The sequence below is a fragment of the Martes martes genome (assembly GCF_963455335.1).
Source record: "Martes martes genome assembly, chromosome: 6".
In the NCBI taxonomy this organism is placed as follows: Eukaryota; Metazoa; Chordata; class Mammalia; order Carnivora; family Mustelidae; genus Martes; species Martes martes.
The window spans coordinates 109,697,857-109,711,844 of NC_137893.1; the positions used below are offsets into that span (position 1 = coordinate 109,697,857).

General features: G+C 40.9%; 1 protein-coding gene across 1 annotated transcript in view; it reads left to right on the top strand.

Moving 5' to 3' along the window:
• ADGRB3 (adhesion G protein-coupled receptor B3) overlaps positions 1-13,988 on the top strand; it is a gene marked incomplete at both ends in the record, with an annotated part of 726,387 nt that overhangs the window by 368,121 nt on the left and 344,278 nt on the right. Inside the window, 2 exons of the mRNA XM_080805127.1 lie at positions 9,155-9,223; positions 12,735-12,843. Coding sequence (XP_080661253.1) covers positions 9,155-9,223; positions 12,735-12,843 — 178 coding nt within the window. The remainder of the gene's footprint in view (positions 1-9,154; positions 9,224-12,734; positions 12,844-13,988) is intronic.

A 13,988-nucleotide genomic window follows, 5' to 3' on the forward strand; every position in this document is an offset into this window, starting at 1 on the left:
TAAGCAGTCAGCATGTTTGGTTTCTCCCAAAGCCTATCTCCTTAGCTTGCATCTGGCTGCCTTCTTGCTGTCCCCACAGAGCCTTTTTATCTATGTACGCAGGCTCCTGGTATCTCTGTGTGTCCTGATTTCCTACTCTTTTTTTTTTTTTTTTAAGATTTTATTTATTTATTTGACACAGAGAGAGAGATCACAAGTAGGCAGAGAGGCAGGCAGGGAGAGAGGGGGAAGCAGGCTCCCCGCTGAGCAGAGAGCCCAGTGTGGGGCTTGATCCCAGCACATCGAGATCATGACCCGGGCTGAAGGCAGAGGCTAAACCACTGAACCACCCAGGTACCCTCTGATTTCCTACTCTTATAAGGATTCTCATCAGATTGGATTGGGCTCCACCCTAATAGCCTCATTATAACTTAATTACCTCTTGAAATGTTCTTTCTCTAGATATAGACACATTCTGAGGTACTTTGAGAGGGGGTGGAGGAGGGGTGGCTGCAGTTAGGGCTTCAACATTCAGATCTGGGATGGACACAATCAGCCCATGATGGTGAATCTTGAAGGACTGTGAGAATTTCCTTTTAGCAAAGAGGCATGTGCCAGGCATCTTACACCAGGACAGGACCTACTATGGCTGCTGCCTGTAGTGTTGCCAGGGGTAAACTTGTGAAGTGTGCATGCTATTGGCACCTGCTGGCTCTTGAGTGTATCAGCCAGGCCTGCCAAACTTTGGTAATAGGTCATTATATCATTCCTTGCTTAAGAAGCAGCCCCTGTCTGGATTTGAGGATGATTTTGCCACACTGAGTTCTGTTTGTATAATTTTGGCTGCTCTGCCAGGCTACGTCTGGTTAATAATCCTTAGCATATTTAATCATATTAGTATCACTAACTTTTTCACCTTCCTTTTTCAAACAAGGACCCTTGAGTAGTGCCGATCTCAAGCCTGAAGACACTGAATGAAGGTAGAATGGCTTCCTTTTTTCACTTAGCCTCCCCCATCCACGGTACCTCAAAGTACACCCTCTCTGCTGCCTCTTGCTGGAGCTGTGGGTCCTGAACTTAGCCTGAAGGGACTGGTTGCATTGAGTGAAAAATCGCCCATCCAAGCTATTCAGAAACTCCACAAGTTAAACTGTCTTACATCATGGCAGAGCAATGAGGTAGTGTGAAAGGCAGCCAGTGTTCCCGCAACGATGTTCTGATGTCATTCTCAAAGTGAGTCAGAGTTTCTGTGAGATTTGTGATTTAAAGAAGAAAAAAAAACAAAGATATCTTTTAAGAATCTGGCTTTTTTTTTTTTTTTCTCTAACCCAGTGAACAGTAGGGGTATTTGCTTCAGTAATCTGCTCTTCTATTCCTCTAGATCTGGCAGATTACAGTGGTCAAGCTGGGACAGTCCAGCTCTGTTGGCAGGAGTCTTCTGACCACTACTGACCGATTGACCTTGACACCCTAATCCTTTTGGCCCCCTGGTTTTCCAGTGGCTCAGTTTCTTGTCTCCTATTCCCTATATATCTTGGTCCCAGGACCTGCCAAGAGCCAGCCTGGATTATAGTCTCCTGCTTTCCTGAACCTTGACAGTTTCTCATTTTCAATGGCTACTTGACGTGCTGCTTGGGTAGATATTCTAGTTAAAGGATTTAAGCCACAGTATCATGCCTCTTCACCCTAATTAGTTATGAGTTATTTTTTTCTATTCATCTGTTAAAAAAAAATAAGTTCAAGTACTCTTTAGGGGTGGTTAGTTTTTTTTAAAATATGTTAGGACAAACTCAGGATTATTTGTATAATGATGTTTCTCAATTTCACTTCCTTATATTTTTTTGAATAGAAGATTAAGAAGTAGAGTCATAGCCAGGTCAGAGGAAGTTGGGCATATGTTATCCATGTCTTCATCTATAATCTGGGTGCGTTCATGGTTTTGTATATCCTACACGCATATGTCAGTGGCCAAGTGCATAGAGGCTGAAAAAATACATGAGATGTACAGAACTGCGCCTTGAACCCTCTTTGGATTTTTACTCTTGTTAAATGCTTAGTCTGTCTCCTCCAGGTTAATCTCCCCAGTCCAGTGTCTTCTTTCTGAATTTATTTTTTTCTGTCACCTTTAAATCCTGCTTCTCTTCCTACCTTCTTATCTCCCATCTCCCATCTCTCTTACTTATTCTTCCTATCTAGTCTGTCACCAATGCTTTAACCCCTACTACATCCCATTCAGCTCTATTCCTGGTTATCTACCCCCCCCGCCCCCCCCCCCCCCCGCCAGAGTCTCCAGTTCTCAACTAGAGCTAATCATTCAGAAATGTTTACCTTTTAAGCTTCCAACTTTTAGTTAAAACAGCCCGCTGGGCCTCTTCTCTTAGATATATTATAGACCCTTCATACTCAAACTGAACAAAATGAAACTGACTGTCTTCTTTTGCAACACTGCTATTTCGTCTTTGGTATTTAGCGCGGCTAACTGCATCCTCATTCTAAACTGCCTGAGCTGGGAGCCAAAGACTGATCTTGGATGCTCTACTTTCCCTCCTGTGCAATCTGTCGCCATGTCATATTGTTTCTCTAAACCAAGCTACCATCATCTCCGGCCTCAATAAGCAAGACAGACTACTTTCTGACCTCCTTATTTTTCCTCTCACTCTTCTGCACTTTGTTTCCCACTCAGCAGCCAAAGTCAGATCTTTAACTCTAATGAAACTCACGTCACAGAACGATAGCCTGGGATCAAGACGTCACTTTCTTGACCTCCAGCTTCTCCATCCTGTGTTCATATTCTCCCTCCTCCACCACATCCGACCCCTGTTTTAAGACCACGCCAGCTATACTGGCTTTCTTTCTGTTTTCTAAAACTTGTCCATACTGTCGCCTCTACCCTGGGAAGTTGTACTTGCTCTTCGCATTTTTCCTGGAACTCTTTTCCTCAGGTCTTCCCAAGGCTGCCTCCTTCTTACCACTCTGTTTTCACCTGAGATGTCACCTTGTTAGAAAGGTGCTTCCTGCTGCGTATTCAACCCAAAGTAGTCTCGCATAAACAGACACACATCCCTCCCAACCCAGTCACTGTCTACTCCCATAAACTGTGTTATTTTTGTATTGCCCCTGAAATCATTATTTACTTGCTTATTTATTGCTTTCCAGTACCTGTTATAGTGTAAGCTCCATGAGAGTAGGAACCCTCATGTGCCTTGTTCACTGTGGTATTCGCAGCACTTACAAAACTGCCAGGTATTTACTAGGCGTTCAATAAATAAACAAGTAGATACACTTGTGCTTCTTGGGTATTTTCCATGTCTTCCCTCACCATTCCATTCTCACACCTGCTGCTGCCCTTGAGGTCTTCGTAATTTCGCTTTTGAGCTATTGAAAAACTTACCTACTGAGGTTGCTTTCCCCAGTCTTCTTCCTTACCAAAGCCCACTATGCTTTGCTGCCTGGGTTATATTTTTATAACTTTCTTTATTCCATTCTGTTGCTGAACAAAACAGCACTTCTGTGACCTTTGCATTCTGCCAGGGGTGGGATGGTGGTAGTTGTAGGACTAGGAAGGTTTGCTGTGTTTGCCAAAGAGTGAGCTGTATTTTTGTTTTTTAAAGATTATTTATTTATTTGTTTGACAGACAGAGATCACAAGTAGGCAGAGAGGCAGGCAGAGAGAGAAGAGGAAGCAGGCTCCCTGCTGAGCAGAGAGCCCGATGGGGGGCTCGATCCCAGGACCCTGGGATCATGACCTGAGCCGAAGGCAGAGGCTTTAACCCACTGAGCCACCCAGGCACCCCGAACATATTTTTTTTTTTTAAAGATTTATTTATTTATCAGAGAGAGAGAGAGAGAGAGAGAGGGAGGAGCGAGAGTGAGCACAAGCAGACAGAGTGGCAGGCAGAGAGAGAAGAGGAAGCAGGCTCCCTGCCGAGCAAGGAGCCCGATGTGGGACTCGATCCCAGGACGCTGGGATCATGACCTGAGCCGAAGGCAGCTGCTCAACCAACTGAGCCACCCAGGCGTCCCCCAAACGTATTTTTGAAAGAGGTCTCTTCGTCAGTGGATTTAAACCTGAGGACCAGGGTCAGCTATGCACAGCTCCTTCACATCCATTAATTAGGCCCCATCAATTAGGGCCTACAATGTCTCGGAAGTATGTCTGTGCTTAGAATGGTCCCAAGACTTCAGGATGCAATTTTAAATAGCAAGAGTTTGAGTCCACATTCATTCAAGATAACCAGTCTTCTTATCTGTAAAAGTAAGTGTTATATCTCCTTCCCTGGACGTAGTGAGGAACTTGCTGGCATTGATATACGGCAGAGGAAGGTGTTGATTTGGAAAGGAGGTAGAAAATTAGGTGGGGGCCATTTGTTAATTTTTTTTAATTCTTTCAATGTCTAACCCATTGTTTTATACACATTTTAAAATATTTGAGTATTTACATTTTCCTTGTATTATGCTGTACACTAGGGCATAAGAGTGAAATAATCCCAATGAGGTGTAAGCTGGGGAAGGGAAAAGCCCTGACCTGATCATTATACAAGTACATCATAATTAAAAATGATGATATAATTGAAGAGAAGACTACACAATGCAACTACAAGTCAGCATGTTTATCACCTTTTAAACGGGTGCTATACAGTTGGACGGCTGCCTGCATTACTATCCTCTCTTTTATGTTAAGGGGAAGTGCAGGTGTTCTCCCTGGGTCAGTCCATGGTAGTTCTGATGAGTCAGTCAGGCAGGGATGTAGAGACAGAGTAGATCCAGTGATGAATACTTATTCATCGTATATTGGGGAAAACCGACTATCAGGACAGAGAACAGGCGCCCTTTATATAACCATGTCCTTTACATCATATTTTTATGCTTGATTACTTCTATGAACTGATAGTTTCCTTTGTCCATGGATTTTTTGGTTAATTTTGAATGAAGAAGATAATGGTAAATGAAAAAGAAAAATGTTCACTGGTTAAAATCAGGAAAAAAAAAAAACATGCAGCCCCTGAAAACTTAGGGTGGTGGTGATGATCTGATAAGTTCCTCTTGAGGAAATTGCATGTAGATGTAGACATGAAGGACAAGAAAGAGTTATTTGGGTGAAGAACAGGAGATTGAGCAGTCAAGGAAAGAGAACAGCATTGTATAGGTCCAGAGGCTAAGCAGGGAAGAGTTTGGGATGCATGCAGAAGCCTAATGAACCTGTAATATAGAGACTGTGGGACAGGATAGCTTAAGGCGGAGCCAGAGCTATAAGAATGGGCTAAATCATGCATGGCCTTACAGTTATCAATATCTCTCCAGATTGGGGAGTCAATGGCCTATCCTGCTCTGTGCATCCTTAACCTAATGGCTCATCCCTGACTCCTTGTTTAGCCTTTATGTCTTTTTATGATCCTCCTAGGTTTCTAGTCAGGACCATCACGATTCCTTAGAGACCATCATGAATCCTTAAAACTTTCAGATCTACATTATTAAATCTATTCCTGGGGGCTTGTCTTCGTCTCTCAGTGCTCAAGCATTTTGTTGATGGGTGAAGAGAAGGAGAATACGTTTCCCAGAGCTCAGCTACCTCAAATCACTAGCTTCTTCTACAGCTCTGTTCCCACAAGGACTTCAGCAAAATCTAAATCCTCATATATGCTTCAGTTTATTTATAGAAAATTTTATAGAATACACAGGAAATTTGTCAAGCAGAAGCCAATCAGATGTAAAACAAATAATTAGTTACCACTTTTCATAAAATAGAGTGGCTTTTAGTCTCATGTGGCCAAACCTAGGACTTGCACTTTGAATGTGGCAGAAACATTTTATGGCTTCTCTTTATAACAGACATTGACTGCACTGATTTTCATAATACTCGCTGCAAAGAATAAGTGAGGAGTCGTGCCCTCCCCCACCTTTGTGTCCAGCAAACGTTTGTGCAATGCCTCTCACATAGTAGTTGTCCGATAATAACAACTCTGAAAACCCTCCCAGCTGAGTACATTTCTTAGGAAGGAGAGCTTTCTCCAGACAAATGATAGGCCCTGAAGTTAGTGGTGAATAAGCTCTGTGCTCCCCAGACTGTCTGGAAAGAAAGAGGCTATAAATGAGAGAAGGAGAGAGCACCCTGGGTTGTGAAAGTCTGTAACAGCCTTATGGGGCAGATTTGCCATCATGTGGCCATAAATACAAATCATGCCACCAGTCATAAAAAAGATAACACAGAGGGAATAAAATCATAAAACCGCCATATATTGAGCACTTACCGTGTGTCAGATTGTGTGCTAGGAATTAGCTCCAAGCTTCACTATAGCTCTGACAGGCAGCCGTTATCTCTGGTTTCTATCGTACAGGTTAGAGAAGGAGTGCAGAGGTGGGCAACATTCGCCTAGAACCACCCAGTTAATGAATGTAGGGGACATTGGAGCCAGGTCTGCCCTGCTGAAGCTCCAAACTCAGATTTGGCCAAGGACACTTAATTTTTCAGAACAGTGTAGGTCATAGAGATCGGGGCTGATAAAAGAAAAGGAAACAAAATAAAAACCTCTTGTCAGTTGCAGCTCAGGGCCTAACATAAGTGACCTGACCCATAAGTCACCAAAAGAGAGATCCTGCCAGAATGAGCAGAGTTCCTGAAGAACTCCAGCAAGCCGTACATCTGCTCTCAGAGAAGTTGCCTCAGACTTTCCTCAAAAATTCAGTCAAGTGGCCTAAAGTGTTATATGTCCCTTCTCAAAAAATACTGTTCAGTTTGATTCTACTCTTTTCTTGGTCTTATCTTTGAGCAAATGTCGAAGTGATTTGATAGAGAGATGAGAGCAGGGTCCGCTCAAGGGAATGATGCCTGAGTTTTGTTCGAGAGCCTGAGGTGTAGTGGCCGCGTGACTTCATTATTTCCTTTAAGTTAGGGCTCCATTAAATACCAGCCCAGGACAAGGCATTGTGTGTACGGAGGGTACACTGAGGAATAAGAAAATCTTCCCGTAAGTGCCCCCCATCCCCCTCCTTGGATTTTCAGGCTTAGCTCACTGTGCCCCACATGGTCTCACGGCAGATCATTCCCTGTCCAGGCAACAGAGAGAAAGAACTTTATTCTGTATTTCTTTTCCACCCTGATTAATGAAGTCCGACATATTGCCTTGGAAGGTGATACAAAAACATGTCTTATACTGCTTGCCTAGTTGAAGGTATATTTTAGTAATTTGTATTTTTCATATATGCCCTTTGGCAATTTAAGAAAAAAAAATTGAAATCTGAATATATCGCTTTGGTCAAGGAATTGTGTCTGTTCCCTGGCCTTCATATACAGCGCAGAGCCACTGACCCACTATCAGTAAAACCTGCTTTGTGAAATGTTTTCTCAGAAATGGATACACGTCTGCACAAATTGCTTCCCATTCTCTTGGTGTCTCTTGTTAGCGGTGGCATGCCCGTGTATGAAAGCTAGCGGGGATGAGGATGCAGACCGCGGCCAAGGACCTCACCACCACTAACTGGCATGGACAGGGATGAAATCTACAACTTTTGCCTCATTAGCAGCATGTCCCCTACTGAGTTAAGCAGCCATAGGCAATTGGAGAACCCGAAGGTTAATTCTTTCTGCCCATAGGTAGAGTTACAGCTCAATGGACTAAGCCCTTCAAATGTTATCACTCCAACCAGGAAATTTTAAGTGGAAAAAAATAGCTGGTAGCACAAAAAGGTTAAACGAATTGAAAACAGGTCTAAAACAGACTTGCAATTTTTTCAAGAGCCGCCTAAAATATTCTGTAACTTTTACAGAGGTTATGACTTGAAACATGTTTCAACCATGTGATTACTGGGAACTATTAAAATAAATAGCACAAATAGGGCAATTAAATATAGATACTCACAGCTTCAAAGCACAAGAGAAGAGGAAGTGAAGCAGCTTTGTTTTTCTTCTAAAAACAGGTGACTTTATTTGGAATTTGAATAAAGACCTTCTTTGGAAAGCTGGATAGGGAGGGAGGCTGATGAGACTAAAACATTGCGATTATTTCCCCCTCAAGGGGGTCTTCTCCTGAGCTGATGTATCAGTAGGAGGCAGTGCTCCTGCGAAATTACATACAAGGCAAGAAGAGATGAGCTCTGAGGACACAACCGAGGGACCACTGTCCGTGTAGCTTAAGATAAATGTCACAGCTTCACTTTGCACTTCCTAGGTCGCCTGTGACCCCAAGTCACTATTCATTTTCAACAGTCACTCTGATCTTCTCCTGGCCTCTGAGTTTTGAAGACACAGTGTAGTGTGGGAGAGCAGGAAGGTCTCTCTCTGGTCAAGATCCCTTGTGTGTCAAATGGGCACTAATGCAGATGATCTCAGCTGAGTCTCTGCTTGTGTATGAGAGCCCGAACACACCTGTCTGCACGGAAAGGGAAAACCAGAAACTCATCAGGGATACTGCTAGACCAAAGTCAAGCCAATAGGTCTTCAGCAGTTAGCCCCCAAGAATAATCACTAGGATTTGGCCCTTGAATAGGAACTTGCTACTGTGTCTATTCCTTCTTCCATTTTGGCTTGCTGGCAAAAGGCAGAATAAAGAATGATTATTTGAAATAGCTAGGATTTATTGAGCACTTAACCATGGGCTATCTGCTAGGTACTTGGAAAATTCCATGTCATCTTTGCAAGAGGTAATTGTAAAAGTTTAAGAAAAACAGCCAGGAAGTGCAGACCCAGGATCCAAGTGAGGAAGCCTGTCACATGCCTCAGCCTTTCCCACGGCCTGTGTCTTCGCTACAGTGTTCTTCAGAACAGCAGTATAACTAGCTATCATGGTTCACAATTAACTAGATAGCTTGTAATTAGACATACACAAGGGATTTTCACTACCAAAAAGGAAGAAAACTCATTTGCAAGGAATAATTTTATGATAGCACAACAGAATACAACACAGAGACTGTAATGGAGATATCATTGTAAGTAAACCCAAGTATTTTACCTATTCTGGTGTCTTCTGAGGTGTATATGTGAAGTTATAGAGAAATCCCAGAAGTATGGTACCGAGGAAGGGTCTTCGGAGACCTTCTAGAATAGTATGTTAGTATGTTAGGGTTATAAAGCAATACAACAAAGTGTTTGTACCCTTACCACACAGTCAGTTCAAATGGATGTTTTTGAAAAGTGGATTCCTCATGTAATATTAAATCTCTTATCCAATTTAATTTGCAGAACTTCTTCCAAATAGTTAGCAACCTTCTAGATGAAGAAAACAAGGAAAAATGGGAGGATGCACAACAGGTAAGTCTGGAGCCGTTTCAAAACTTACAACAAAATTGGTTAAGGAAAGCTTAAAAAGAACATGGAAAATATTTTAATATTTCCTTAAAAAATAAGGAAATGTTAAAAAGTATTAATAGTTTGCTGTCCCAAGAACATAAAAGGAGGCGTCTAAAAGTCATCTTAGGGACACCTGGGTGGCTCAGTCGTTAAGCCTCTGCCTTTGGGTCAGGTCATGATCCCAGGGTCCTGGGATCGAGCCCCACATCGAGCTCCCCGCTCAGTGGGAAGCCTGCTTCTCCCTCTTCTACTCCTCCCGCTGTGTTCCCTCTCTTGCTGTCTCTGTCTGTCAAGTAAATAAATAAAATCTTTAAAAAAAAATAAAAGTCATCTTAGATTGCATTATACTAATTTTAGAGAAAATAAGTGTTCTCTTTTATCCTAACAATCAATGGACTGAATGATGTTATAAATGTGGGAAAAACTGAACAGGCTGAAGTAATTCCTCACCTTGAGGTAGCAATACATAGTAACTATATGCCTTAGCAACCAGTTTCTTTCCTGCCTACAGACTATGGGAGATACAGCAAATCCAAAAGCATACATTACAAACCAAACGGGGGGGTAATAACAAGTAAAATCCCTTGCATTTACTACAACACTATGTATAATCTGGATCAGATATGCAGATGTGCATTTGGATTCAAAGCCAAGAGTTGTAAAAATGAGTTCTCATAAGAAAATTTGAATTTTCTTCTCTTTCTGCTATGCATGATCAGTGTAGCAAGTGGCCTTATTGGTTTAATTATTCTTTTAAAATACCTTTCACTGCCATTTGTGCTATACGGACGTATGTATGGTTAATAACACTTCCCCCCACCCAAATTACAGAAAAAGTGGTTTAGAGGTTAAGAGAGGGAGAATAAGCATGTTTTAAAAACTCTTGTGGAAATTTAATATAACTGTGTATTAAAATTCTTTAAGTTTTCTACTTGACCTTTGCTAATTCTGAGAGGACAGTGCAATCTTGAAAATAATAATATTTTCTGAGGTTCAAGTGAACCATCTATCCCTTTCCCCTTATAATCATGTTCTTGGCCTTCAGGAGCAAACCATGCCCTTTATTCCTGTTATGATGGGGGCTCTAAAAATAGTCCAGTGTGGGTCTACCTCATTATCAGGTACAAATTCTGTGCTTCTGGCCATAGGAAGAGAAAAGAGTACTCCTCAGTGTACGACCCTGAATCTATCTTTTTCTCCTAGCTTGAATTATATATTTGTCCTTGGCTTTCTTCTAGAGGAGAGCCTCATTCACTCACTGGAAGGAAATGGTGTCTTTCCCTAGAATACAGCTGCAGAGGCTAAGCACATCTTTCCAGAATGCAGGAGACTATTAATTATGGATATATTTAGAGTAAATGTATAACACCCTTTTTTAAACAAGACTGCAATTCATTGGATGGCATTATTTACTGTGAGGTCCCAACTTGAACAAACAGCGAGTAGTGTACAACTCCTCATCAATGGAAAACCCTGAAGCCCTAATCCATTCCTTTACTTGTGATTTTGAGTTACCTATATCCTTACCTTTTTAATATTTTTTCAGTTGTGATAATCCTTAATGCCTTTTTAAAGACAACTGCTTGAATAGAAGTAAATAAAGGTAACTACTTGAAGTCGAACAACGACGACAACTGTTTTGTAGCTTTTACTGAAAGGGATTATTACAATGGCAGCCACATGGTAAATGAGTCTCCAGGTTTGTGGCACAAAGGGTGAACCCCATCTGCCACACATAGTTCATCTTAAATTCACCTGGTAATGGGGTGACCCCTTGTTAGTTAACTGGCTTTATCCGAGGAGGGGGAAATAAGCTTTTTCTATCTTCATGCAAGTAGTTTGCAACTTAGAGCGAGGTGCCTGCTGAAAGTTAACGCTCCTCCCCTCCCATAGAAACTGAGAGATAGAGACCCTGTCTTCCTTGTTATCATCTCTCTCTCTGAAAGACATCCCTAGGTCTTCCCTGTAAGAGTCTTTTTAGCTTTTTTAAAAGATTTACATACATTTCAAAGAGACAAAGAACTTAACAATTATTATTTTTCAAAAGTAAATGCTTTAAGAAAAAGGATGAAGGATATGGAGCTGGGAGAGGGAGTCTCTCATTTTCAGCAGGGAGAATTAAGACTCCTTAATTTATATTTACCCTTACACAACACGTACTCATATACACCTACACAGAAACAGCAGAAAAAATACAGTAGTAGCAGAAAGCTTGGAGCTGATGGAAGTTTCATGCAGATTTTTGGAATGATAATGACAATGAACTCTCAGAATTCATATTTAATGATCAGAAATAGATAAGGAATAACATTTCTCCCCAGATTTTCCCCAAATTAAAAAAAAAAAAAAGTACAAGTATCCACGCTATACATTTCTAAGTGTAATAGCCACTGTTCATGTCTTCAAATGTATGTACCTATATGACGCATTCTCAGTGTCTGAATTTTAGCGGGGCGCAGCCACGACCTCCTGTAAACATTACACACTCCACCTGCACTTCGCCCTGCGCAGCATGGCTCCCTTTTACTCCAGTCCCCTTCCATCTCTGACTGTGTACTTCTCTGCTAATCAGACTGTCTCTTCCCCTCCTACACCAGCCTTTGTAAAGACAAAGCCACTACAATTCTAATTCACTTCATTTTTTCATGTCTCCAAGGGGCAGTCGTGCTGAATGGCTAAAAGAAATGAACCTAACGTCAAAAGCCTTTCTGCTCTAATGTCATTCTCTAATACAGGCTGACTGTATACGCATTATGGATGATACAGAGTAACATTCATATGACCTTCTAAATGACCTTCACTTCTCACACCCTGGGCTAGAATCAGGGTGTCTTTGAGCAAAGACTCCTCCGTTGGCAGCGTGTAAGGCGGTGTGGTGTTGGGTTTGCTATATGCATGTACCTGTGAAGCACCCACACTACAGCTATTGTCATGATCCTGAAATTATTGCCAACGTTGTTACTCATTCAATAGCTATTACAGTTGTAGAAGTAAATGTTTCTTCCAAGGTACAAAAGTTACTTTGCAGCAAACTTACTAGTTTGTCAATATTCTCATGATGGCAATAATAATTGCTTTTTTCTTTCAGTGGCCATCATATAGATGCTAAGTAAAAAATGTGAAAAGCCCCCAAATGTCAGTGTTTGTTCTATGCTGTACTTAAGTGGGGGAAAGGATACCGTCAAAAGTAAAGACGGGCAGTTTCTAAGGATACAATCTGTTAGATATTTTTAGTTTCCTTAGATTTATGGAGGATTAATCACTACATCATATCACTTTCAAAGTTCTTGCCGTGTGACACCTGGTATCATTCTCAATTAGTGATTCAAAAATACAACTGCTGCCAGTTGCAGAAATTCCTTCAAATAAATCAGAGTTCATTTGTGACCTCGTTATGTAGTTTTTGTTATTCCAGTTATATATTCCATTATGTAGACTTTTTATTCCTTCCAATCTTTGCTTCTTTTTGTAGATTTATCCTGGCTCAATAGAGTTAATGCAGGTGATTGAAGATTTTATACACATTGTTGGAATGGGGATGATGGCCTTTCAGAATTCATACTTAATGACTGGAAATGTAGGTAAGAAATAGGATTTTTTTTCCCCAAATCTTACTGAAATTAAAAAAAATTGCAGGTATCTGTGCCATATATTTCTAAGTGTCATATCCATTGCTCATATCTTCAGGTATATGTAAGTAATGTATTATGGATACTTACTGTCTGATTTTTAGATAGGCCCAACCACATATACATTATACACACACCCGCACACACACACACAGACCCACACATTTGTATGGATTCCTAGAGTGTTTATCTTGTCTGTATTTGCACATGTACATGTAAAGGGGAATATGTACTACTTTTTCCATTTGCCAAATGTTCATTGGTGTCTGACCTAATGTTGAAAATATATAATGTATATTCTTGAGTGTTTGTTTGTTTTTTTTAATGAGTCTTCATAATCTTCCATACATTGCTCATGAGGATGCCAAGTTACTTTTTTTGTAGGTATTCCAGGGATGTGCTGAATCAGCACAGGCTGTAGCATGTTTCGGGATAGCTTCCAAGGTCATGGTGCTATTGCTGCTGCATTAGTTTTCCTGAGTGACTCCCAGGCACAATGACTCTCTCCCATGCCTCTGTAGCGAATTCTGTATTTCCAGAGTGCATCAGTAATAATCAATAATTAATAATTGTCTCTAATGGGGAGGAATTACACAGAGGAGCAAAACCTACACACACTTTTCAGCACCACAATTACACTGAGCCAACAACAGTGATGTTAACCAAATGGCAGGTTTTTACTCTTTGCAGTAAAAAACATGGTGAGAGTACAGAAATCGTCTTTCAAATATTAGATGCACTGAGCTGATACAGGTTTACAGTTTTTTTCATTTCTTTAGAAGTTTCCTCTCATAATGTTGCTGTGATTCAGATTTTCTGTCATTTTTCACTGCTTTAGTAGTCTTCACCAAAAGACCACTGAACTATAGATAATATTTTTAAATAAACATAGCTTGCCTCAGATTCTTATTCATGACATGTTTAAGCTTTAATTTCTGGATCAGGAAGATACCTAACTTTTTGGAGTGATTAACTGGGGGAGTTCAACTAGTACAGAACACATAAACATATAATATATTTTATATATAATACATATATTAAGGCTTTTGATTGTTCACTTCACACTTGGTTTCTTCTGAAGGTATTTTAGTCCTATA